At 47.4% G+C, this 25,998-nt stretch overlaps 2 protein-coding genes across 2 annotated transcripts in view; one reads left to right on the top strand and one right to left on the bottom strand.

Annotated features, from left to right (window-relative positions):
* Window positions 1-15,608, bottom strand: part of CRAMP1 (cramped chromatin regulator homolog 1) — a 58,320-nt gene extending 42,712 nt beyond the window's left edge. The window contains exons 1-2 of the mRNA XM_060260426.1: window positions 15,456-15,608; window positions 14,624-14,943 (exon numbers count right to left, since the gene is read on the bottom strand). Of these exons, the coding sequence (XP_060116409.1) occupies window positions 14,624-14,943; window positions 15,456-15,505 (370 nt within the window). The 5' untranslated portion in view covers window positions 15,506-15,608. The remainder of the gene's footprint in view (window positions 1-14,623; window positions 14,944-15,455) is intronic.
* Window positions 15,609-20,260: 4,652 nt separating this feature from the next.
* The window catches only part of TELO2 (telomere maintenance 2), a 28,078-nt gene continuing 22,340 nt past the window's right edge, over window positions 20,261-25,998 (top strand). Inside the window, exons 1-4 of the mRNA XM_060261051.1 lie at window positions 20,261-20,598; window positions 20,866-21,143; window positions 23,344-23,412; window positions 25,130-25,277. Of these exons, the coding sequence (XP_060117034.1) occupies window positions 20,273-20,598; window positions 20,866-21,143; window positions 23,344-23,412; window positions 25,130-25,277 (821 nt within the window). The 5' untranslated portion in view covers window positions 20,261-20,272. The remainder of the gene's footprint in view (window positions 20,599-20,865; window positions 21,144-23,343; window positions 23,413-25,129; window positions 25,278-25,998) is intronic.

The following is a 25,998-nucleotide window of genomic DNA, read 5'->3' as shown; positions in this document are numbered from 1 at the left end:
TGGAACAGGGCCCCCCAACCCCTGGGCCGTAGACTGGTACCAGTCCGTGGCCTGTTAGCAACCAGGCCATGAGTTGTATTATTGCATTATATATTACAATGTAATAATAAAAATAATAAGACATTGGATTTACATCCTGCCCCCCACTCCGAATCTCAGAGTGGCTCACAATCTCCTTTATCTTCTTCCCCCACAACAGACAGCCTGTGAGGCAGGTGAGGCTGAGAGAGCTCTCCCAGAAGCTGCCCTTTCAAGGACAGCTCTGCAAGAGCCATGGCTCACCCAAGGCCATTCCAGCAACTGCAAGTGGAGGAGTGGGGAATCAAACCCAGTTCTCCCAGATAAGAGTCCGTGCACTTAACCACTACACCAAAATAAAGTGCACAATTGTATCATCCCAAAACCACCGCCCCTCCCCCTCCCAGTCGGTCCGTGGAAAAACTGTCTTCCACAAAACCAGTCCCTGATGCCAAAAAGGTTGGGGATCAATGATCTGGTAGACACTCTTGGTTCAAACTGAATGGCTTATATTTTTATTATACCATCTCACAGACCTTAGATACCGCTGCAAAAAAAAAACATGGGTGGTCGCTAAGGAGAAGATTGAGAGTTTCACAGTGGGTACAAGTTCACACCCACTAAATAACGCGCTTTGCAACTGGATTTTTAATGTGACAGAATGGCAACATCTGCTTGCAACAGTCGCTGAGTGAAAGCACCCTGTGATGGACTAGCCACAGATCCACCTACACAGCTATTTTTCCAGCTGGCAAACAAGAAGAACTAACAAAACCTGGAGGGGCTAAATGCTAGAACAGTCTATATAAAGGAAAGGAAAGGTCCCCTGTGCAAGTACCAGTCGTTTCTGACTCTGGGGTGACGTTGCTTTCACAATGTTTTCATGGTAGACTTTTTACATGGTGGTTTGCCATTGCCTTCCCCAGTCATCTACACTTTCCCCCCAGCAAGCTGGGGACTCATTTTGCTGACCTCGGAAGGATGGAAGGCTGAGTCAACCTCAAGATTTTGAAATGTCTCCTTTTTCTTAACTATCCGGAGAATGTGATGTAGAGCTCATGACACTACGCAGACCCTGCCCCAACTTGTTTCCGCGTGGTGGATAGAGATGGGAAGGTCTATAACAGGGGTGGCCAAACTTGCTAAATGGAAGAGCCACACAGAATAAACTTTAGATGTTTGAGAGCTGCAACATATGAATGTCAGCTGTTTGAGAGCTGCAAGGCAGGAAGGGGAGAATGCAAACAGAAGCAGGGAGGGAGGAGGGAGAGGTGGAAAGAAAGCAACTTTAAATGCATTCTCCAAGCTGCAGGCTGGCTTGGAGAAGCCATCTTAAAGAGACAAAATGCCTTCTCTAAGCTGGCTGATGGGGCAGTGGAGGCTTCAAGAGCCACACAATGTGTGAAAGAGCCACATTTTGGCCACCCCTGCTCTATAACAAATACGGAAACCTCCCCTTGGCCCACTCCAGGCCATTTTTCCTCAGGAGAAAAACTAGAACATTTTGGGGTGCAATGCAGGGGGAAAGCACTCCTAGGAAATAATTTGTTCTTTTGCAATGACTGAAATGCTTTCTAAAATTAAGGTTTCACCCATACTGAATGTATACTTTTTTTATACTTAAGCATATTTTTGCTTAAGACAACCCACAGAATTAGAGATCCATTATTTTTATGTATACTGTACAACGGGTTTTTACAGTGTTTTACAATTGAAAAATGGACTACTGGATACTTATTGGGAAGAGTCCTTCTCCTCTGAGAAAAGGAGGCCATCTTGGTGGGTGATTCCCACCCTTCATTCCGGGAGGCAGGAACAAATTCTTTCCACTTCCTGTCTCTGCTGTGGGAGTCGCCCATCTCCTCAGGTCTAGCGACTCTGAAAGCAGTTAATGAACCTTCTAAACTATGAAAGAATCAACATGCTTGAACTGTATCAAGGAAAAAGATGAGTAACAATGACGTAAAGGAACAATAGGACAGGAAATGGTCCTGCTGGAAAAGAGGTGGAGAGTGGCAATGGCTTCGGGAAGGACAAGATGTCCACCTTTCCTCAGAAAAGAAGGATCCTCTGGCCCATTCTCCCTCTGAGGCAGAGGACGTCTTTGTGAGACCTCCCAAAGCAGTGTCCTCATTTCCTGGGTGGGTCATCATCTTCTGTATCTAGAATAAGTTCTGATAATTTACATTTTTACTGAAGTTTTTTTTTTTAAAAAAGAAGACTGCAGATTTATACCCCGCCCTTCTCTCTGAATCAGAGACTCAGAGTGGCTTACAATCTCCTACATCTTCTCCCCCCACAACAGACACCCTGTGAGGTGGGTGGAGCTGAGAGGGCTTTTACAACAGCTGCCTTTTCAAGAACAACTTCTACAAGAGCTATGGCTGACCCAAGACCATTCCAGCAGCTGTAAGTGGAGAAGTGGGGAATCAAACCCCGTTCTCCTAGATAAGAGCATTAGAAACATATACAGCGTGCAAAAAAGATCATACATAAATATTAACAGATAGAAAAATCTTGTAATATGCTACTAGTTTGGGAACTGAGGTAAGGCATCAACAAATAAGGTATGAGTCAAACAAGAAAAGGCAGTTATAACAGAATCCCAAAAGGAGTGAATGTCGGAATGCAGTGGAATAAATTGTTGTGACAGAAACTGTAGACAAAGCTAACCAGTAGAGGAGAAAGGGGGGGAGACTTGCAACCATAATGAAATGAATGCAAATGTTATGCAAGAAGGCAGACCACGACTAGCACTTATGACAGAAGGAGAGAAAGAGATGAGAAGAGAAGAGAGACAAGTATATTGATAGGGTAGGGTTGAGATAATCTGGGTTATGAGGCTGAATGTCATGTGTAGACATGTAGTCTACGAATGGGAACCATTTTTCCAAAAAGCTTGATTCCTTTAAGCTATTGCCAGATCACTGCATAAAGTCTGTAATCTTTTCCATGATGAGCGTGTCCCAGATTTTAGAGGTCTTGAATATGCTGTAACACTCTTCTGCCGAATGCAGCATCAGATGAGTTCACTTCATAGCGTCTTATTGGTGGACATGTTGACCAAGTGGCCACCTTGCAGACCTCTTCCACTGCAGCGTAGTTGGCAAAAGCTGCTTTCATCGTGGCACTTTGAACTGAAAGGGCAGTAATCCCAGCCGGTGTGTCCCATTTTTGGATCTTGGAAGCTTCAATAATATAAGCCTTAAAAGTACTGCTGATTGCCAAACTTAACATCTTCCTTCCTCCATCCGGTGGAGGGACAGAAATGAATAATGACTCAGTTTTCCTAATATGTTCTGCCCTACAAATAAAGGCGTTTAGCGATTGCCTCAGGTCTAATGTGTGCCACAGTCTTTCCCTTGGGTGAATGGGATTCAGGCACAATGATGGAAGGTAAATCTTCTGAGATTTGTGGAATGCCGAATGGACCTTCAGTTTAAAAGCTGGGTCTGTCCCCATGACTAATTTCTCTCGCTCTCTCTCGGCTTGGCTTCGCGAACGAAGATTTAAGAAGGGTGCAATAGTCCACGTTTGCTGCAGGCTCGCTGGTGGCTGACAAGACCAATGTGGGACAGGCAGGTCCGGCCACAGCGGCTGCAGGGAAAAGTCTGATTTAGGGTTGGTCCTGTAGCAGTGCGATTCTTCCTCAATCTCCTTTTGTCCTCAAGACCAGCTATGCGTGCGTTCTCAAAGGAAGAGACAGCCTGGTGGATGGTGTGCCTCCATGCTTTGCGATCTGAGGCTAGGTCAGACCACTGGTGATGGTTGATGTGACAGGTGCTAAGGGATTTCTTCAAGGAGTCCTTGTACCTCTTCTTTGGTGCCCCTCTATTTCGATGGCCGGTGGAGAGTTCGCCATACAGGGCAATCTTGGGAAGGCGGTGGTTTTCCATCCTAGAAATATGCCCTGCCCAGCACAGCTGCGTCTTCAACAGCAGTGCCTCGATGCTGGTAACCTCTGCCCGCTTGAGGACTTCAGTGTTGGTCACAAAGTCACTCCAGTGGATGTTGAGGATGGTGCGAAGGCAGCGCTGATGAAAGCGCTCAAGGAGTCGCAGGTGATGACGGTATAAAACCCACGATTCGGAGCCGTAGATGCCGTACTGCATCACTGCATCCATGACTAATTTATCCTTATAGAAAACACACAGCTCGGTCTGGGAGACAGCACACCTAGTTCGGACACCCTCCTTGCTGAAATGACTGCTACAAGTACTACTAAGTTTAAATAGACCTTGATAAACTGCAGCCACAACTACATTCCAATACCTCTGAACCTTTGGAGTTTTATTAGTTTGTAGAATCTTTCGGGCTCAAGTGCCGTGTTCTACTGGAGAAAGTTTTTCTTCCAGACGTTTCGTTCTCGCCTGCGGAGAACATCCTCAGTGGCATTGGAGTTTTCTTTGAGAACTTTTAGAGTTTGAAGTTGTTCTTTGAGGATAGCACTGCTGTATGCTGCCTCCACATGCCACCGGAAGTCGCTTCAGCACAGACCTCCAAAGTTCTCTATGGGAGATTTGTTCAAGTCCCTTATAGCAAGAGACATTGTCTGTCTATGCGGGTCAAGCTCACCTGATTCCATCCAGCATATTTTATTGAATTGCCAACTGTATACTAATCTCCGGAAGGTTCTGTTAGATAGTCTTTCCTCACCATCTTATAATCAAGAAAATAGGATTGATTACCGTTTCCTATTAAATGACAACATAACCGATATCACAAGAGCTGTTGCCAAATTCTTGGCTGAAATTATCAAAAATTGTTCTCAGCAGGTTTTTACTGTGATTCTTAATCTTATTTTTAGCCTTTTATGCTTTGAACAGATATATTGGATTGTTGTTTGGTTGACAGGTCTCTGTATATCTCTTTGGTTATGCCAATAAAGGTATGCTATTGCTATTGACTGATACAAAAAAAACATTTAAGAGGAATTTCTTTTAATACGTTTGAAAGGATTCCTAGTGAGAGCAGACAACACCGCATGCAATTGCCACATGGGATATCTGTGTGGCCACAGTGGATCTTTTAGAGCTGCGTCCCTGAGAAAGTGACGTATGCGGGGGTGTCTGCATAGACTCAGGCCTTGGAAGCGTGACAACACCGTTGTCAGAGCTGCAACCTGGCATCTCAGAGCAGAAGCCCAGGGGCTGCCGGCACAGCTGTCTTGTAGAAATGACAGAATGGATTTGACCAGGGGTGGCCAAACTGTGGCTTGGGAGCCATATCTGGCTCTTCCACACATAACATGTGGCTCTCAACTCCCTCACTGCCCTGTCTGTCATGAGCCCTGATGAGGAGGAGATGGAAGGGTTAACAGACCTGGAAGAGTTGCCAGCCAGTTCCTCAGCTGAACAAACACCAGCTGGCCCATCAATCACTCTCCAGGCACCAGTGTCAGCTGTTGACGATCAATCTCCTCCAAGCTCTCCTCCTCCCATCTCAAGAGTTCGAAGCAGGCTCTGGAAAGAACTTTCAGAGTGAAGACATGAGGCACGCCGATGCTTCAGATCTCTCAGCCCTGAGTTCTAGCAGAGTCACTGCCACCCAGGGAGCAGGATGATTGAGACTCCCATATAGCTCCCACCCAGGACTTGGTAACCTTGTGGAAGCAACAAGTCTATTCTCTGGCTTGCATCCACGCTCCTTCCTGATCCTGACCTGCTTGATTTCCTTGGCACCCTGACCTTTTGGCTTTTGGACATTGACTTCTGATTCCGGTTTGTGATTCTGTATTGGTGACTTGGCTCTTGCTTGACATCCTGGACTTTGACCTTGGACTGGCTTTGACTCCTGCCTGCCTGCACCCTGAGAATGTGACACTGTCAGCCAATTTGCAGAAGGAATTTCTGTCTTTAAGTTACTATGCCAAGCCAGCCAATGGCTTGGAGAAGTCATTTAAAGTTGTTTTCTTGCCACATCTCTCTTCCCCATCTTCCTTCCTTCTTTCCTTTCTGTTGTGCAGCTCTTAAGCATGTGATGTTCATGTCTTGCAGCTCTCAAGCATCTGACATTTATTCTGTGTGGCTCTTACATTAAGCAAGTTTGGCCACCCCTGTGATAGACTGTTTGGGAATGTCAATTTCATTCTCTTCCTCATCAGAAAAGAACACCCTTCTCTTCCCATTCTTCCAATTCACCATCTGGAAATAGGTTTGGATCCCATTGCGAACTCACTCTCTCTCTTTCTGCTATGAGTTTCCTCCCTGCCTGCCTTAGTGGGCCAGTGAGGTCTCCCTTTGAAAGAAGCTGCTCTTTCCAAATCCCCGTCTGGGCAGAGAAAGGCAGGAGGAGGAACTGGAGCAGGATCTACCCTTGCATCTCCACCCTGGCAGAAACTGGCCGTTTCTTCCCGCACGGTTTCTCTGATTAGGGCTAAGAAAGCCAGGGAGAACATTGAGGGTCCCAATCCCTGTGCGCATTACTCACAAGTAGACCAGACACGCCGCTGTCAGAATGGGACCTGGCTGCCAATGTTGCTGATTGTGGTTCAGAGAAGTAGCTTGAGTGACTCTCAATGGGTCCAGCATTGTCTGTGGGGGCTTATGGATGTGGGGAGAAATGCTCTGCGGCCTCCTGTTGGTCAGATGGCAAGAATGCTGATAGCACCTGGCAAAGAAATGGCAGCATGAAGGGTTCTGGCAGCACGAAGGAACTGCACCTCTTTTGGGCATGCCATTGAGGCTCCAGCCTTCTTCTTTCCAGAAACGGCTGTCGAGGTGGCTACTGGTGCTTTGCCCAGGATTCGCTAAACCTCCCTTTGAAAGGAAGCTGTCGCTGCCCTCACAATCTTCCACATTAGAGCGGCTGAAGGATGTGCTCTCCAAGCCCGCCACAGTTAGAAAATGGCTGCCGCGGCTGACTAAAGCTCTCCTACCTTTTGGGATCCTTGCTGGCAATCTCACCGTGAAAACATGAGACAAACAGATCAAAACAGGAGAAAATTAGAAAAACAGACAAGGTAAAGATCAAGACCTGAGTTCAATCTCGGTGGAAACTGGGCTCAGGGAGACGGCTGAAGGGTGACTCAGTCTTCCATCCTTCTGAGGTCGGTAAAATGAGTACCCAGCTTGCTGGGGGCAAAGTGCAGATGACTGAGAAAGGCAATGACAAACCACCCCACAAAAAGCCCGCCGTGATGCGACATCACCCCAGAGTTGGAAACCACTGGTGCTTGCACAGGGGGACTACCTTTACTTTTTTAAAGATCTAGAAGGAAGGAAAGAATAAATAATAAGAAGGAATTGAATAGGTGGCCTATTCTGTACTGCTCTCCCTGATGAGGCAGAAAGAAAACTGAGGAGATGGGGGACTCCCACAGCAGAGACAGGAAGTGGAAAGAATTTGTTCCAGCCTCCCCAAATCACCCACCAAGATGTCCTCCACCTCAGGAGAACCAAACTACAACAAAATTCTGCACAACAGGCCAACAGCCAACCAGTGTAAGAAAGCCCGTTTGGATAAGCGAAGCAATACAATTTAACATCATTGGTAACAGACATCTAATAATCCATATAAAGTTCTCATGCTCCAAATAAGATACGTGCACTAAGGCGCAGCTGCCTCTCTTTAGCACTGGGCATACTCACAATTTTGCTTGTAGAAAACGAAGCCATTCAAACTATTTTTCATAAGTATGCCACATATGATACACAAATTAAGCTATAAACTATTAATTTTGGGCTGTTAAAGGAGAATTCAAAATATGGCAATGCATCTTCCTCCACAAGGTTTGATAATTTCAAGAAATTTTACACCTATAATGGGGACAATCCATGCAGTGTTTATAACACGTTAAAGATATATCCCGCTTGCCTTAACTAATGTGGAAATTCTCCATATCAATGGAGGCCAGAATTGCAGAACCAATGGGGAAGGGCCCCCACGGTGTTGGGCCCAACTGTGCAGCAAGCAGGCAGAGAGCACTGGGACACACACATTTTTGTCAGCCTTATTATGGAGGGCTGGGTAATGTACAAAGCAGCTCTTTGGGCATCCCCAAACAGCTGGCATACTTGACTCCTCCACTGCCAATTTCCCTGGTGGCAGCTGCCTGGGGCGAGACTCTAGCAAGGGCGCTGGTGTGTGCCCTGGGAGGATGCCAGAATGGCCCTCCCTCCTACCCTCACCTCTGTGGTGAGGGAAATACCAGTGAAAGCGGCTCAATTGAGCTGCGCACCTGCACTGCAGAGTGTGCTGCAGGGCTGCCCGTCACTCTGCTGGCTGTATCAGATGCAGGGCCGGAGCTAGGGCAGCCTCACAGTGCCCTCCAAAGCGAAGGTGCGCAGTTGCTCCCCGCTGCTTTCGGAGGGGGTGGGGTGCCCTGTCTAGGGCGCTGTTCTGCCTCGAGCTGCCACTACTGGTGTTCAGTGTGCTTGTACAAACACTAAGGACCTGCAATAAATATACAAACAAGACATCACTCTCCACCTAAGGAAACATGTCCGATGTGGCTCTCCGTGACAAACAGTTTGCAAGAGCCGTAGATTTCGGAGTAATTTCACAGATGCGGCACCTCAAGATGCTGCTGTGTCTCATTGTCAGCTCAGAACTATAAAATGGACTAATTTTGTTTGAGATGTAGAATCCAAAAATCCTCTTCCTATGCAAGTAGCATCCTCTTTATAGTTTCCAGCTGCAAACCTGCACACAGGCTGCTTTAGTTCCTGTTCCTGACAATGGAATGATCGCCCCCTATCTCTAGGATTGCAGCCCCCATATTTCTGGAGAACTTTTACTATATTCCCGGGGTGGCCAAACTTGTTTAACGTAAGAGCCTCATACAATAAACGTCAAATGTCTGAGAGCTACAAGACATGAATGCCAGAGAGTTGGAAGGAAGGAAGGAAGGAAGGAAGGAAGGAAGGAAGGAAGGAAGGAAGGAAGGAAGGAAGGAAGGAAGGACGGACAAACCCCTTCTCCAAGCCAGCTTGTGGGGGCTTGGAGAGCCACACTATGTGTGTGAAAGAGCCACATGTGGCTCCTGAGCCACAGTTTGGCCATCCGTGCTATATTTCATAGGAGCATACAGTTCAGATCATTTCCCCCTCAGGAACCCTTACAAAGTTGTTGCTTTTTTGACATTACTCCACACATTATTTTTATTTATACAAAACATTATTAGCCATGTTTTTTACCCTGCAGAATGCAAGATGGCTTCCCATGCGGATAAAACTGCAATTATTTTTAAAAATTATAAAAGACTACAATTTGAAATCACAATTAGGTCTGCCAATAAATTAAAAAAGCTAAATTTGTCAAATGCACTCCTAAACAGAACCATCTTCAAATGCCTTCTAAAGATCAAAAGTACTCAGGTTTGGAAATGTCAGTGCTTTGTTTGCCTAGCTGATGCGCAGATCCACATAACACATGAGGAAATTTCAAGCTGGTTATGTAGCTGACACAGATGGCATGCCAATAGGGTCATACGAAACGCTGCACTAGAACACAAAACCAGAAGTGGAACAAACTCGCTCTCGCTGGACTACTGGCAATTTTTGCCACAAGAAATGCACTGGCCCTGCTTCAAACCAAAATGAATACCTGAAGAAAGAATTCTGCACCAGCTATGAAAAAAATATCCAGACTTAACTCTTTTGCTGTCAATGACTGTGAAGGGGTGTGCTATCCAAAGTGGGCTTTGGTGACCGTTGCAACCATCTCAGAATTTCTACAGATTTTTAAATCATTATCCTCTGAAACCATGACATTCAAAATAAAAACAGGACTGCAGATTTATACCCCACCCTTCTCTCTGAATCAGAGTGGCTTACAATCTCCTATATCTTCTCCCCCCACAACAGACACCCTGTGAGGTGGGTGGGGCTGAGAGGGCTCTCACGGCAGCTGCCCTTTCAAGGACAACCTCTGCCAGAGCTATGGCTGACCCAAGGCCATTCTAGCAGGTGCAAGTGGAGGAGTGAGGAATCGAACCTGGTTCTCCCAGACAAGAGTCTGCACACTTAACCACTACACCAAACTGGCTCCCTTAAGAATGCATTCCAGTAACTGATATTTCACATGCCACAACACTGAAAAACAGAATGGGCTAAGGGGCCCATCTACTTCACCAGCTGTTGTACAGATCCCAATAAAGACAAATAGGAAGAAACAAAAATTCTTCCTGAGGAGTCATAAATGGACAGAAGCCTGAAGAGTTGGATTCAACGCAATACCAGCAAGACGGGAATGATGGAAGCGGATTTTCTTCCCCTACCTCCACCTAAGCCTTGAACTGGTGATACCAGGGTGGACAGAAAACCAATATCATGGGTAGCTATGCTGAGGAGAGTGGGGAAATCATGCCACCTGCCTGTTCCATCAATAGCAGAGGCCCTGCTAATGACTGGGGGGGGGGGGGGGGGGGGCGGGCGGCACATGTAAGTATGATCACCTTTTGCTCACCAAAGCAGCCACCCACATCATCAAGCATTCTATACATGCCCTCCTTGTTACCCTCTGAAGGTTCACAAGAAGGCTTTCCATTGGTGTCACGTAGGATCCAACCCATGATCTTGTGCTTATCAGTACTGTCAAAGAATTTGCAGCTTTGTTTATCATTTAGTAGTACATTCTACCTCCCCGGTATTTAACTGTACTATGGCCTAACTCGGGGGGTGTCAAACATGTGGTTCAGGGGCCGAATCAGGTCTCCGGAGGGTTCCTATTAGGCTCCCGAGCAACTGGTTGTGATCTGCTTCCTTCTCCCTATCCTTTGCTCCCTTCTGCATAACAGCTTGCTTTGCAACGCTTGCTCAATCACACAGGAGCTACAGAGCAAAATCTCTATTGTCTCCATTGGCTGAGGCTCCTCTCTTAGAGAGGAAGAGGGGACGGCACAGCTTGTTTTTCCAGTCTCTCTCAATCGCACAACAGAGCTACCGAGCTAAGCCTCTTTTCCTTTCCCCTTCTGGTCCCCTGGGGAAGGAAGGAAGGAAGGAAGGAAGGAAGGAAGGAAGGAAGGAAGGAAGGAAGGAAGGAAGGAAGGAAGGAAGGAAGGAAGGAAGGAAGGAAGGAAGGAAGGAAGGAAGGAAGGAAGGAAGGAAGGAAGGAAGGAAGGAAGGAAGGAAGGAAGGAAAGAACCAGAGCTTCCTTTGCCTAGTTCCCTGGATCCCATGCGAGAGACACAAAGAAAGCACTTTTAATACCAACAAGCGCTTACGTTTTAAGGTTTTTGGTTTTTTTAAAAAATTAATTGTTTGTCTGTGTCCTTTTTAAAGTTTATATCTCTGCTACCTAATTTTAAATAGGTATACACATGGCCTAGCCCAACAGGGTCTTATTTATATCAGATCCGGCCCTCATAACAAATGAGTTCAACACCCCTAGCCTAACTTAAACAACAGCAACAACACTTTTCAGGAATTGGGGGTTTCAAAACTTAGGCCAAACCTGTCAGAAGGTGCTCTAAATACAACACCAAATTTCCAAGATGATGAAAGCATGCTACAGAGAAGCCATTTGCTGCAAAGCAATGCCAAGGCCTAACCAATGGGATGCAGCTGGCAACAAGTTAAAATTAAGCAGAAGGTTTAATGAGCATGCCGTTAATTTCTCTCCTGACACCTTTCATCCCCAGAAGAGATCAATATGGATTTTGAGAGGAGCATTCCCTGAAGAGCAGCGAGAAACAGTCTTCCCAAACAAATCGCCTGGCAACCTGGCAGAGGAATGGCATCTAAATCCTACCAAAACCACATGGCTGAGGCAAGGATTCTAGAGCCCAGTTCACTTATCTGCCTTGCCAGAAATGCACACAAGGATTTGAACTTTTCCACAAACTGCAGGGCTGGTGGAACTGCCCGAGATCTGCAGCACCAGGCAAGATGGTAACTAAGAAGTTACATCTTGTTTTGGGAAGGAAAATAGCAAGTAGGCTTTTTAATGCAATTTCATCTATATGAGCGACGATGCTTAAAATAAAACTGGAAGCATCACAACACATTTTTAATCTATCCCAGCAACAGTGAAATACATGAAGAGTCAGGTAGACCATGACAACTGCAGAAGGCACAGCACACCATGAAACATGAAAATATCCACTTCTCTGCATCTACCTTCTAGGGCTCTGAAAGGTACACAGAAAATACCTTCGTTGTGATCACACATCCTAAGTAATGCAGCTTCAATCCACTTTCAAACTGGATTTTGCCAGTTCATACAGTAAAACCCAACTGGAAAGCAAATTGAAAGTGGATTAAAACTGCATTATTTAGCATGTGTGATCACAGCCCTTGAGTCACAAAAGGGAGATACTCCATATGTGAATGCAAGCTTCCATGCAAGGAGGGAAAATACTTTCAGACGCACATTACACTCCTCCTGGGCCCAATGAAATGTCCAGGGTAGTCTTTTTATAAAGATGAAGGCATCTATTCCCAAGCAGTACCCACGGACTACTGTGGGAAACTAGAGGTGAATCAGTCTCCAATGTCTTCAAAGAAAGGAACTTGTTTGGACCTAAACTGCTTGCATAAATAGAAAGGCCATTCCCTAAAACAGGACAACAGAATTTAGACATTTTGAGGACAGCAGGGTACATTGAGACACTTATTATTTTGTTGATCCCAAAGCGGATGCACACATAGCTCAGGGATCAGCAACACACATTCATCAGAGAATCTAGTGTGTGTATCTCACACCATATTTTGGATCCGTTCAGAAATCAGACATGTGGAAGAAAAAAAGAGATTGGATTTATACCCTGCCCACTTGGAGTCTCAATTGCCTTCCCTTCCTCTCCCCACAACAGACATCCTGTGAGGTAGGTGGGGCTGAGAGAACTCTTGAGAGAACAGCTCTGACAGAACTGTGACTGGCAAAAGGCCACACTCAGCTGGCTGCATGTGGAGGAGGAGTGGGGAAATCAAACCTGGTTCTCCAGATTAGACTCCATCAGTGTTAACCACTACACCAAACGGGCTGTCCCCAATATCACTAACTAAAAAAAAAAAACCCCACACCTACTAGCGTATGCTATTATGACAGTGCTTCTCAAGCCAATCTGCAAGGAGATAATCAATCTGGATCACCTCACAGAACTGTTATATGGATTACTGGTAAAGTAATCCCATACATATTTGGTCCAGACCCAGGCCATTTATTTAAACAGACAGAAGTTACTGCATAGAACTGCTGTGAGTGACCAAGTCTGGGTCAGGCTCACTGACTTCATGGGGAGAGCATTTGGGTACCTAATACTGAAAAGCAAAGAGTGAAATAAGCAAAGTTTAGAGAACAGCCATTCTGGCAAAAGCAGCTGAGGCTGGGTCGATCTTTCCCCTCTTACTGGACAACCAAGTCGGTTCAGTGACCTAGAACTTGTCACTAAAGAGTGAAACGATATGACAACTTGTACTGGACCTACCACACCACTCAGAGCAAACCAGGCCAGAACTGATCACGATTAAACATAAAGCTGTAAATTTCACAGACCTAAGAAAAAGTTCGGCATTCTCTGGATTCACATCAATGCCATCCATATAATGATTCCCAGTACACTTTCAGTACATAAATATTTTGTTATTCTTATATATTAGTATCCTCCCAGTGTGATGAAACACACATTATGAAAAATGCTGCATTACAGCATTATTATTATACAAAGATTATACCATTAATACTTGCTTTAGCGTCTTTATCTCTATCCTTTCATCACCCAATATGCTAGGGTTGGGAGGGAAGCAAAAGTGGAACAAGTCCATTCATATTTTGAAAGTTTCCACTACCCCCATTTTCACAACAGAGAAGATTTAAAAAATCTGGAATGCGGTAATCCACTGAACACCTCAGAACAGTTACAAGGTGAAGCACTGGTACTAAAATTACTCCCAAGCAACTGAGACAGAGCTTAGAAACCCATAAAAAGCGGTTGCACATCACCAGCATAAAAATATTTTTCAACTATCCACAAAGCCACTCCTTTCTCTAAAGCCACAATCGTTTTTTTAAAAAGGAGGAAAATAAATTAAATGTTGCGAGCAGAGTGAAGACTTGGGTCTAAAACTCTTGAGAAGTTTTTGTTTGAAAGTGTCCCAAAAAGGTGACCACACAGAGCCCAAGGTGGTGTGGTTAAGGACAGCAACACAGTATGGACTTGAGACTGGTTTCAGCAGTCCATCTTTTGTTATGTCCCTTACAAACCATTTTCAGAGAAAGGCAGAAAAACAATTCCCCCCTTTTGTTTAATAACAACCTATGGATCTACTGAAATTGTTTTTGTCCCATCTACTGTAGAGGCAATCATAACTCTAGCTCCATCCCACCAAACAAAAGATTCTGACGAAGGCCATAACAGGATTGCACAGAAGCGCAAAAGGAGGCCTCTAAATCCTGAAAAAACAGCTTCCATCTCCTACTCTGTGCACACATCAGGGCCTATTGGGGAGAATTCCAGGCCCCAAAGATCCAGGCAAACCTCCCCCCAAAAGCACCCCCCCCCCAAGAACAAGGGAAGCGTCTCAAACCCCTCAACACGAACAAAAAAAAAGCTGGTGACCATCCCCGGCAAAGAATGCCGAAGACACCCCCACCTTCCAGCTCTGTTTGCGAATAAGTGTGCAGAGGGATTTTTTTTGGGGGGGGGGGGGAATCAATACCATACCTTTCCCTTTGGTAGGCGGGTTGCTGGCACTGCCCAGGGCTGAAGAGGCCTGGGTATCCTTCCTCAGCCTCTTGCTCTGGGGCCTGACGCTGGAGCGGAGGAAATGATGCTGGTCGTGGCCATGGGTCGGCTGCTGGAGGGAGGCAGCAGCTGGGGAGTCCCCAGGGGGGCCCGCCTCGTCCTTCTTGGCGCTGCTGCCACCTTCACCGCCTTCACCCTCTGCCAGGGGCTCCTCTTCGCCCGCCGCTCGCTTGCTGCCCAGCTTCTTCTGCTGCTGCCCTTCCTGGGCACCACTGCCGTCACCCAGCTTGACTGTCATCCTGTGGGGGGGAGAGAAAACAGGCACCCATAAGCCCAAGTGGGTGGCACTGAACCCAAGCCAGAGCGTCCCTCCCCCCATAAACTAGCCATGAGGGGGGCAGAGAGAGGGCTGAGAGAGGAGGGGGAAGAAGTTTGGGCTGCCAAGGAGGGGGGAAGAGGGGGAAAAAAATTCCTCTCCAACATGGCCGCCGTTGTTTGTGTGACTAAATCCCCTTTTCGCCCGCCTCGTCCCGACCCGACAACCTGCGCCTCGGGGCAGGAAAGGGGCCGAGAGCCCGCCGAAAAGGACCCCCCGGGCCGGCCCGCCTCGCCAGGCCCCTCTGGGCCCCCTCAGGAAGGCCTCGGGCCGAGGGGAAAGTCGGCGAGGCGGTTGGGCTGAGGAGAGCGCTCGGCGAGGAGGGAAGGGAAGGGAAGGGAAGGAGGCAAGGCAAGGCGAGGCGGGCGCGCAGCCGCCCCGGGCTGGGGGGGCTCCCCAAAGTGGCTCTCTTCCTCCCCCCTCCCCACAGCCTACCCATTGCGCGGCTCTTCGGCACCCGGGGGGCTCTTCTTGCGCCTCACCATGGGGCCGAGGGGAGCCGAGCGGCGGCGAAGGGCGGGCAATGCATAGTCCTGGAGGCAGCCGCCGCGCTGCCTCTTCTCCTCCTCCTCCTCCTCCTCGCTCGCCGAGTGTGAGTGCGTGCTTGTGTGTGTGTGTGTGTGGTGTGAGTGTGTGTCTTCTCTCCCTCTCTGTCTAGGGCTGGGGCCGGCTGCGAGGATTGCAGACTACACGCACACCCCGAATTACGTTACGAAGTGCCTTTTGGGATGCACTCTCTTTCTTCCCCCCTTGGAAAAACTGCGGCGGGCGCAACACGAAAGCGGCCCTTTTGGGGGGCCGACGAGCCAAAAAAGTCAACCCCCAAACCCAGCCATTCCCCCCCCCCTTTTTTTTGCAAACTTTTTTTGTTTTGCATTTAAAAAGAGAAAAGCTTTGCAAGGACGGTGCACCCGTTTTTGGATGTTTGCATCAGGGAAACTCGGGGGGTTCCACTTTGGTCGGAAGGATCCCCTCCATTTTTTTTACGCTTGATCGGTTCGGGCTCCAACAAGGGATTCGAGGGAACCGAGGCGGGCGTTTGCAAAAGCTGAGATTCCTGGCTTTGCTCCCCCCCGCTGCTTGGAAGGTCAGTATTGACCCACCAGGAGAGCCAGAGTTTCAAAACAATTCCTTTCCCACACCCACCCTTCAGTTGCAAAACCTTCCAAATACGCAAAGCCAACTCCTTTGGCCAAGCAAAAAGTACCACGCATATAGATCTGCATTCTGTGGTTACCTGATCTTTACAATCATGCTTTTTTTAAAAAAAAATTATATCAATACATTTGCAATGAAATACGGGCATCTTCTTTTCTGGCCGGCAACATGTACTCTCTATCACAAACAAACACCCAAACAAAAGGCAGCTGAGATAGCAATGCTTTCACGTGTCGAAGGCCACTATTCTGTTGTAGGATCACAATATCTGAAGATAAACAAGCTCTGCAACACATCACAAACCTGTAGCGCAACAGCCCAACATTAATCCTGCGCCCCTGATGCTCACTCAGTCTGTGGACTCAATGGGACATTCACATAGGTTGAATGCACATAGCATTTATGTTCTGCTAAACCCACGGTCATTCCTTGCACCACAGCAGAATCCCTTATTCAAACCATTGGCGACAACCAGGCAACCAAGAATAAAGATTAATCCCGCATTTCAAGCTAAAGAATCAGCGCACATCTTAAAAGTTAACATTAGCATGCTTTAGGATACAGATGCCTATACAACTATTCCATAACAACATTCTTCTCCTTCCTTTATGGTCAACCCTAAATACATTTACTTGAAAGTAAGTCCCCATGATTCCAGGGGATCCCATGCTCTGGAAGGTAACTAAGGCCTGTTGTTTGCCAGCAGAGGTTTTGACTGGTTTGCAGGTGGGGGAGGTGATATTTTGTAAACATCCAAACACAGGCAATGAAACACAATGTGGTCTTCCAGGTAGGCAAACGCTCTGCAGAACTTCAGGGCCAACCCAAACGGGTTATATATGATTAAAATGATTTAAAAAAAAAAAAAAATTGTTCTGCAATGCCACCAGAAATGCAGACTCCCCGCAACTGAGATGGGGTGCAGAACTCGCATTGTCAAAAGGTTCAATGGTCATTTGTTTCAGCAGCCACAACAAACGGAAGCGCCCTCCGACCATTCTGTACCGGCGTTAATTCCCTCCCCCAAACTCTCTTTAGAAGCAGTCCGGTTTGATCTCTGCCTGCCACTCGGTTGCCTACCTCCTAGCAAAACCCTGGTTCAAATGCGCCGGCTTCGATGCAGAATCTCCCAGTGCCCTCGTTCCAAATCGACATCTCTTCTCCTGGTCCAAATGCAAACCTTGGATCTAGCCATTGCTTCTCCTCTCTCCCCTGCTCCAAGGAACCATCTCCCAGCCGTGCTCGCGATCGCATGCATGCATCTTTAAGCAGCGAGTCCCATTGATCTTCCTCGCGAGTAAAGAGGATCGGGCGGCCCTTTCCTGTCTCCCCACCCATGCACCTTCCCCCCTTTCCCCAAATGCACGCGATGCTTCTCGTACCTGATGCATGGAGGCCCCGCGATCGCTCCGGTCAGCAGATCCCGCACCAGATCTCCGCACCCCCAGCACGAAAGGATCCCTCCCACCCCCTGGGAGGGTGGCTTCTCTCTGCCTCCTTCTCCTTCCCCCCTTGCATTCAATGCGCCCACCCCATCCCCTGTTCCCCGCACGCTCAGGACCAATAAGGCGGCTTCCGCTTCCTCGTCGCATCCGCCTTGGTGCACCAGCCGAAGGGCGGGAAGGAGAGAAGCGGCCCGGGGAGGGGGGGAGAGAGGAAAATGCAACGGGGCTCCCTTGGCCACGCCCCCCGCCCCGCCACCCTTTCCCGGTCGAACCCCCTCAAAACAAAGCGCCTCATTGGCCCAGACGCGGGGGCGGGGACCTCGCTGGCCAATCGGGAGGCGGCGCGCGGCGGATGACACTCGAGAGCGGCGGGGAGGGGAAGAGCTCCGCGCAGGCGCGGGCCGGCAAAGATGGCGGCGCTCTGAATTTGGAAGAGGCTGAAAGGCGCCGCGGGTAGGTGAAGGGAAGGAAAAGAGGTGAGGAGGGGGAGTTAAAGGCCAGGGAGGGGAGGGCGGTGGCTCCGGGTTACGTGGGTGGGAGGGGGAATTTAATCAGGCGGGAGAGGCTGGGGGTCTTTTGCTGCCCTTTTCCCCTCAGGTTTCTAGAACCAGATTGGGAAACTCCTGGAGATTTGGGAATGGAGCCGGGAAAGGGACTTCATTGGGGTGCAGTACTATGGAGTCTGGCCTTTAGAGCATGCATTTTCTCTAGGGGAACTGATCCCTGTAGTCTGGAGAGGAGCTGTAATTCCTGGGGGTCCCCAGGTCCCGCCTGAAGGCTGACATCCCTTCCTCCAGCGAGATATAGTTCCCTGAAGTTCAGTCCCTAAACAAGCATCCCTTTTCAAGCAGGATATAATGCTATGAAGTCCACTCTTTAAAACAGAGGTGGCCAAACATGCTTAATGTAAGAGCCACATAGAATAAAAGTCAGATGTTCGAGAGCCATAAGACAGGGAGGGAAGATAGATAGATGGAGGGAGAGACAGAAAGCAACTTTAAATGTGTTTACCAAGCTGCCAGCTGGTAGTTGCCAGTTTGGAGAAATTATTTAGAGACAAATGGCTTCCCCAAGCCAGCTGATGGGATGGAGGGGGCTTCAAGGGCCACACAATATGTGTGAAAGAGCCATATGCAGTTCCTGAGCCACAGTTTGGCCACCTTTGCTCTAAAGCATCCATCTTCTCCAGGGGAACTGATTGCTGTAATCTGGAGACGAGCTATAATTCCTTGGGGGGGGGGGTGGTTACCAGATCCCACCTGGAGGCTGGCATCCCTACAGGCTTCAGTAGGATATAGTGCTCACCCTCTAAAGCATGGGTGGCCAAACTTGCTTAATGTAAGAGCCACACAGAATAAACATCAGACGTTTGAGACCCACAAGACATGAATGTCAGATGTTTGAGAGCTGCAAGGCAGGGCGGGAGGAAAGAAGGAAGGAAATCTATGAGGGGAGGGAGGGAGAGGTAGAAAGAAAGCAACTTGAAATGTATTCTCCAAGCTGTTGGCTAGCTTGACTTGAAGAATTGATTTAAAGAGAGAAATGCCTTTTCCCAAATCAGCTGATGGGGCAGTGGAAGCTTCAAGGACCACACAATCTGTGTGAAAGAGCCACAGGTGGCTCCCAAGCCACAGTTTGGCTACCCCTGCTCTAAAGCATCCATCTTTTCCAGGGGAACTCATCTCTGTAGTCTGGAAAGGAGCTATAATTCCTGGGAGTCCCAGGTCCCACCTGGAGGCTGGCATTCCCCCTCACACACAGGAGGGAAGAGAGTATTGGCTGTATCTTGCTGCATTATAAAAGCCATGTGATAAAAAGTGTCATGAAGTCACAGGCTCTTCTTGGGGTTTTCAAAGCAAGAGATGTTCAGAAGCTCAATCTTTCTTGGTGGTCTTCCAATACAAGTACTGACTGTGGCAGATTAAGATGGGTCGTCGAATTTTGGCTAGGAATGGAGTGAAGGAAATTTGAAATAGGAGGCACTTGTTTCTAGAATATTGTTCTAACATATTTTCTATTAAAATTACATAAAATTATATTTGGAAAATTGTCTATAAAATGCCCTGTTTTGGATCCAGTCTGACTAATATGGGGTTAATAAAAGTATAACACTGCAGATTACCTTTCTCAAATGTTGTTGTGTGTCCTTAACACATTCCACTCTCCTTGCACTTCCTACTTCACAGTTTCACCTTGGTTCTAGACAGGGCTTTCTTGTAAAAAAAATCCCATCAGGAACTCATATGCATATTAGGCCACACCCCTTGATATCACCATTGTTTTTGTAGAAAAAGCCCAGCAAGGTTTCATTTACATACTACGCCACACCCCTGATGCCAAACCAACTGGAACTGCATTCCTGCTAAAAAACCCCCCTCTGGTTCTAGAAGCTAAATCAGGAAGCTTCAGGGATGATGGAGTGGACATAGTAGAAACTCAAGTGTTAAAGGACTGTATTATGCTACATAGCTCGCAAAATTCGTATACCTGAGAAACTTCTGTCAGTTTGGGACCCTGAAAATGTTTGCTTCTTGACTCTTTGTCATTGCACATTTTGTTCTAAGATAGTAATGACAAGCAGTGCTATAATTGATCTCTGCTTTTATTTAACCCCTTTTCCTCATTGTTTTCCAGCAGCAGCTAAGAGAAATGGAGTTGCTTCCAGTTCGTCGGGCAGTGCTGGAAGCGAATAGCATCTTGTCTTCTTCCAAGGATGGCATCCAGATCTATGAGACTTTGCAGATAATTAAGAGGTACCTGGGCGGAACAGAAAGTCCACCGTCTCTGAAAGAGAAGGAAGAATTTATCCACAGCCATTTCACTACCTTTCTGCAATGTCTTATCAGTAACCTGAGTCCTGGTTGGCTGGAGCTTTTCCCGTCAGACAAGGAGAAGGAACTGTGGGATAGCTTTTTCCTGGAAGGACCAGCCGATCAATCCTTTATGGTCTTATTGGACTCTATAATTTCTACAGGGTAAGTGAATGCAAACAGCTGTTCATTCATTCATAGACCTTTATTGGCATATCAGCAGTCACAGAATAAATAAAATATCCAATCCCTAATATATAAAATCTATCCAGTGTAAAATAGCAGCTGTTGAAGTAGATTGAAACTGCATTAGCACATGTGAAAGTGTCTTTAAGTGAATTCCCCAAGATGTGGGCATGACCTAGCCATCCTGTTGTGTTGCTTCTTCCTGATTGATTAACACATCAAGGTGGGAAATCCCTCTCTGTGCAGGCCCAGCTTTCGTCTGAATAAAGTCATCGAGGTCCTGGAGCGATTCCTCCAGAGAGGCGGGCTGTCGTCCTTGATGTGGGAGGTGTGCCGGCACCAGTCTCGAGCTGGCTCCCTGGTGCTGCAGGAGGCGCTTCTCAGCAAGGTTGTGTGTCTGCCGGACCATCTTGCCAACAAGCTCCAGGGGGAAAACCGTCCGGCCTTCTTCCCCCAGAACTACTTCCCATTGCTGGGTGTGGAAATCATCCAGGTGCTTGAGAGGATCTCAGAATCGCTGCGAGGTGAGCTTGTGCAAGTTCTGCTGCTGCACTGAGATGCTAGTTACGAGATAGGACAGGGGTGGCCAAACTGCGGCTCGGGAGCCATTTGTGGCTCTTTCACACATATTGTGTGGCTCTCTAAGCCCCCACAGCCCCATCAGCTGTCTTGGAGAAGGCATTTATAGTTAAAGTTACTTGCTACCTCTTCCTCCCCCCATCTATTTGCTTTATTTCCAGTTTTCTTTCCACCTTTTCTTCCTTCCTTGCATCTTTCAAACATCTGACATTCATCTCTTGTGGCTCTCAAGCATTTGACATTTATTCTATAATAATAATAATAGTAATAATAATAATAATAATATTTAATTTATATCCTGCCCTCCCTGCCGAAGCAGGCTTAGGACAGCTCACAACATAATATAAAATACAAAGGTTACATAATAAAACAATCTACAACATTATAATTTCCTAAAAATTCATTACAATCGTACTCGGTGCTACATTTTCAAAATTTCCGATCTTCCTAATTTAACAACGGTGCAGCTGGATCTGCATTAAGAAAAGGCCGGCTGAAAGAGGGTAGTCTTGCAGGCCGTGTGGAACTGGGCAAGACTCCGCAGGGCCCTCACCTCCTCTGGTAATTTATTCCACCACTGGCTCTTCTGTTAAGCAAGTTTGGCTACCCCTGAGATAGGAGCTGAAAATACAGCAATGCCACAAACCCACAAAGGCTACTGATACAGCAGCTTGCAAGCTTTTGAGTTTCACAGAACCCTTTACTGAGGGGAGAGGGCTTGTCTGACAAATACTGTCATATGAAGATAGATCCAGATGGGCAGCCATGTTGGTCTGAAGCAATAGAACTAGGTAGGAGTCCAGTAGCACCTTTAAGACCAACAAAGTCTTATTCAGAATGTCAGCTTTCATGTGCATGCAGACTTCATCAGACAACGGAATGGGGGTACAGTGAGCAGAGCTACATATAGCTAATGGGCAGTAGTTAAGAATGCAAAGTTAAAATCCAATAGCAGAATAGCAAAATTAACAAATTGAGAAAACCTTTGATCTGGATAGCATTAGTGTGGGAAACCAATAAAACAGTAGCATGTCAGAATGTAAGAATGTCTGTTAATCATTCTACTGCTAGTAAGCCTGGGTCAAAATGAGGGCATTTCTTTCTCATGTTACATGTTAAAAGGTAAATTAGTTGGAAGGGAAAGACTTCTGAGAACGAAATGCCCTGATCAGGCAGCCTTCCGATGTGGCGGCACCTTCACACTGCCAGTTTGGTGTTGTGGTGAAGTGCGCGGAATCCTCTCTGGGAGAACCAGATGTGATCTCCCACTCCTCTACTTGCAGCTGCTGGAATGGCCTTGGGTCAGCCATAGTTCTCATAGGAGTTGTCCTTGAAAGGGCAGTTTCTGTCAGAGCTCTCTCAGCCCCACCCACCTCACAGGGTGTTTGTTATGGGGGAGGAAGATAAAGGAGATTGTGAGCTGCTCTGAGATTCTGAGCGGAGGGTGGAATATAAATCCAATGTCGTTGTCATCTTCTAAGATGGGTCATGCCAGCAGTGCCCCTGTTTTCCTTATTTTTAAAAAAATAAGGGCTGCATGTGAGCAGATACAAAGGAGTTTCTTTATCCTGAACAGCTGCGTAGATGGAAGCATTTTGGCAGGCGCTGCCTTCTCACCTTAGATTGAAGAGCTCCAACTACAACGGTTCTTCTGAATGCCCAGTAAACATAAAGGTGGCTTTCAGTCCTGGCTTTCTCATGTCAGGTGTAGCGGTTAAATGTGCGGACTCTTATCTGGGAGAACCGGGTTTGATTCCCCACTCCTCCACTTGCAGCTGTTGGAATGGCCTTGGGTCAGCCGGAGCTTTCATAGGAGTTGTCCTTGAAAGGGCAGCTGCTGTGAGAGCCCTCTCAGCCCCACTCACCTCATAGGGTGTCTGTTGCGGGGGGAGAAGATATAGGAGATTGTAAGCTGCTCTGAGTCTCTGATTCAGAGAGAAGGGCAGGGTATAAATCTGCATTCTTCTTCCTTCTTCTTCCGCCTCCTCCTCCTTGAAGGCTGTGGAGCTCTGCTGCTACTTGCTTTGGGTCCTGAATAGACTTTCTGCGTCTTCAATGCAGCAGATTTGAGGTCTCGCACTGAACAGGATGATGTACGGTAATAGATGGTAGTCTGACTCGCTGTGGCTTTTGTTTTTCTTCCAGGTGGTTTGGATTGCTCCATCTCCTTCATCTCTCAGGTGCTGGGGAAGGTTTGTGTGCATGGAAAGCAGAGTGAGTCTTTTTTTTTTTTTGTATTTTTGCATTATGTGCATGTATGAGTACATGTGTAAACCTGGAAGTCATGGCAATCTCTGGTGACTGACCCCTACTGGGGGATATTCAGGGAGGTGGCTGAATAAAGCTTGCCTCTGCCTCCCACCTCTGGTATTCCAAGGAGGTCTCCCATCCAAGGACTTGCCAGAGTCGGCCCTGCTTAGCTTCTGAAATCTGATGGGGTCAGGCTTCCCTGGGCTATCCGGATCAGGGCTGGAAGGCAGAGTGAATGATCTTGTGCTCGGCCCTCTCCATCTGACTGTTCCAATCTCGGAAGCTAAGCAGGGTTGGTACTTGGATGAGAGATGACCAAGAAATACTCGGTAGTGTTGTACATGATTGTACCTTCATTAAAATTCAAGAATCAAGGATACACAATAAACAAAGTAGCAGTTATTCTTTTTTGCACAGTTTGTCTTTTTTTTTTTCTTCCTAAGTGAGTGGCAAGCTTGAGTGAGTTTAAATTCTGTTAATTTTTTAAAAGTGCACAAAATCAGATTCGCTCTGTGCTTGTATATACTATAGAATGTAAACATCATGCCACAGGCGTCTTTAAATGGCTCCATTAGTTATTAAAACCTTTATAACTCGCCTTTTCCCAGTAGGTACAGGGCAGTTTATTTTGGAAAAAAACAAATACAACTGATCATATGTTATGCCCACAACAATAATTCGCTTTGTTCGGCCTCCCAAGAGGCTGACTGTCCCCGGCCCAAGAGATGCCCGTCTTGCCTCTACCAGGGCCAGGTCCTTTTCTGTACTGGCCCCAACCTGGTGGAATCAGCTCTCCTTGGCTTGTTAGCCTTCCGTAGGGCCTGTAAAACGGAGCTGTTCCACCAGATTTTTGAGTGAGGCAGCGGGCATCTATCTATCAGATCGGATGGCCTCCCCTACTGTACTATCCTATTGTGCTGATTTGCTGTACTGTTTGGACTATCCTGTTGTACTGAATATTGTAATTGGTTTTTCTTATGATGTTGTGATTTTATTGTGATTTTATTATCTATGATGTACTCCGCTCTGAGCCCCTACGGGGGAATGGGGGGAATAGAAATAAACAAGTAATAATAATAATAAATCCACCAACTGGCCCCAGTCCCTGGTCAAAGCGGCAGCCCGTATCTACAGCAAGCAAATATGTCAGGAAGCCCTTTGAACAACAGCAGAGTTTCTGCCTCCACCGTCATTCTGTTCCAAAGCATCGGAGCAACTTCTGTGAGAGCCCTGGAATAGGCTACCCTCATGCAAACATCCTGGGGGGGGGGGAGAGGAGGAAACACTGAAAGAGCAGAAGTTTCTGGGAGGAAGCACATTGTCTTGAGGGCTCATACAGGGCTTGTATGTCGTCCTACGTCTGGCAAACAGGACTGAACAGAAAAAGCCAGTGCCCTTCCTTTCTGCCACTAGAAGGCAGGCTTCCCAAGTAGAAAGCAAAGGAGGAGAGGCTGCTCTCCCATATAGGAGCAAACAGAAATAGTAACGCTATGTTTGTGGGCACGTGTCCTAATGAATACTGAAAAATCAAAACTCCTGAAAAGCAGGAAAGGGAGGAATCTTCCTTTTCCCCATCTCCCTCCATAATGTTGATCGCGAGCCAAAAAGAAGCAAGGAGGGAACTCCCCCCCCCCCCCCCGTTCCACAGAACCTGTTTGTGTTTTTCCCTTTCACAACGCAGAAGAAATCATGAGCGTCTTGGTGCCCCACCTGACGGATCGCACCCAGTCTGACTGCATCTGGCAGCGGATGTGCTGGCGGCTGGTGGAGAGCGTGCCGGATCGCTGGATGGAAGCTGCGATCTGTGGCCTCGTGCAGGCGGTGCCAGGGTAAGGAGTCAGATGACCGGGTGAAGGAGACCTGCTTTTGGCGTTTAGGCAGTTAAACATATGAACATATGAAGCTGCCTTATACTGAATCAGACCTTTGGTCCATCAAAGTCAGTATTGTCTTCTCAGACTGGCAGCGGCTCTCCAGGGTCTCAAGCTGAGGTTTTTCACACCTACTTGCCTGGACCCTTTTTTGGAGATGCCAGGGATTGAACCTGGGACCTTCTGCTTCCCAAGCAGATGCTCTACCACTGAGCTACCGTCCCTCCCCACTTGGAAGGACTTCTCACTGTGCCTGGAAGCTGTCCATCTGGACAAGACCAAAACGAACATGTGTCAGTCACAGGAGGCCTCTTTTGTAAATACATTTGTGAACTTCAGCAGATCATGAGAGGGAGGCCAGGAAGGGTCACATTGGCGCTTAGTCCTCACGGCCCTTCCTTACACACCCAGAGAAATGCTGGTCGCCACTTTGGGGTCAGGCAGCAATTTTTCTCCAGGCCAGTTTAGTCAGGGAGTCTGGAGGGTTTTGCCGTCTTCTGGGACGGGGTCACAGGGCAGGTGTGTGGAGTGGAAGTATTGGTGAATTTCCTGCTTTGTGCAGGGGGACTAGATGACCCCGGCGGTCTCTTCCAAACTCTACGATTCTACAAATTACCACTTGTTCCACCGGAGTAAGTGGAACCAGAGCCTGCAAAGGCCTCTTCAGCCCCTGAGGGCT

Source organism: Heteronotia binoei, chromosome 20, assembly GCF_032191835.1.
Source record: "Heteronotia binoei isolate CCM8104 ecotype False Entrance Well chromosome 20, APGP_CSIRO_Hbin_v1, whole genome shotgun sequence".
NCBI classification, from domain to species: domain Eukaryota; kingdom Metazoa; phylum Chordata; class Lepidosauria; order Squamata; family Gekkonidae; genus Heteronotia; species Heteronotia binoei.
The sequence above is the reverse complement of the archived record's forward strand: the minus strand, read 5'-3'. Positions and strand labels throughout refer to the sequence as shown.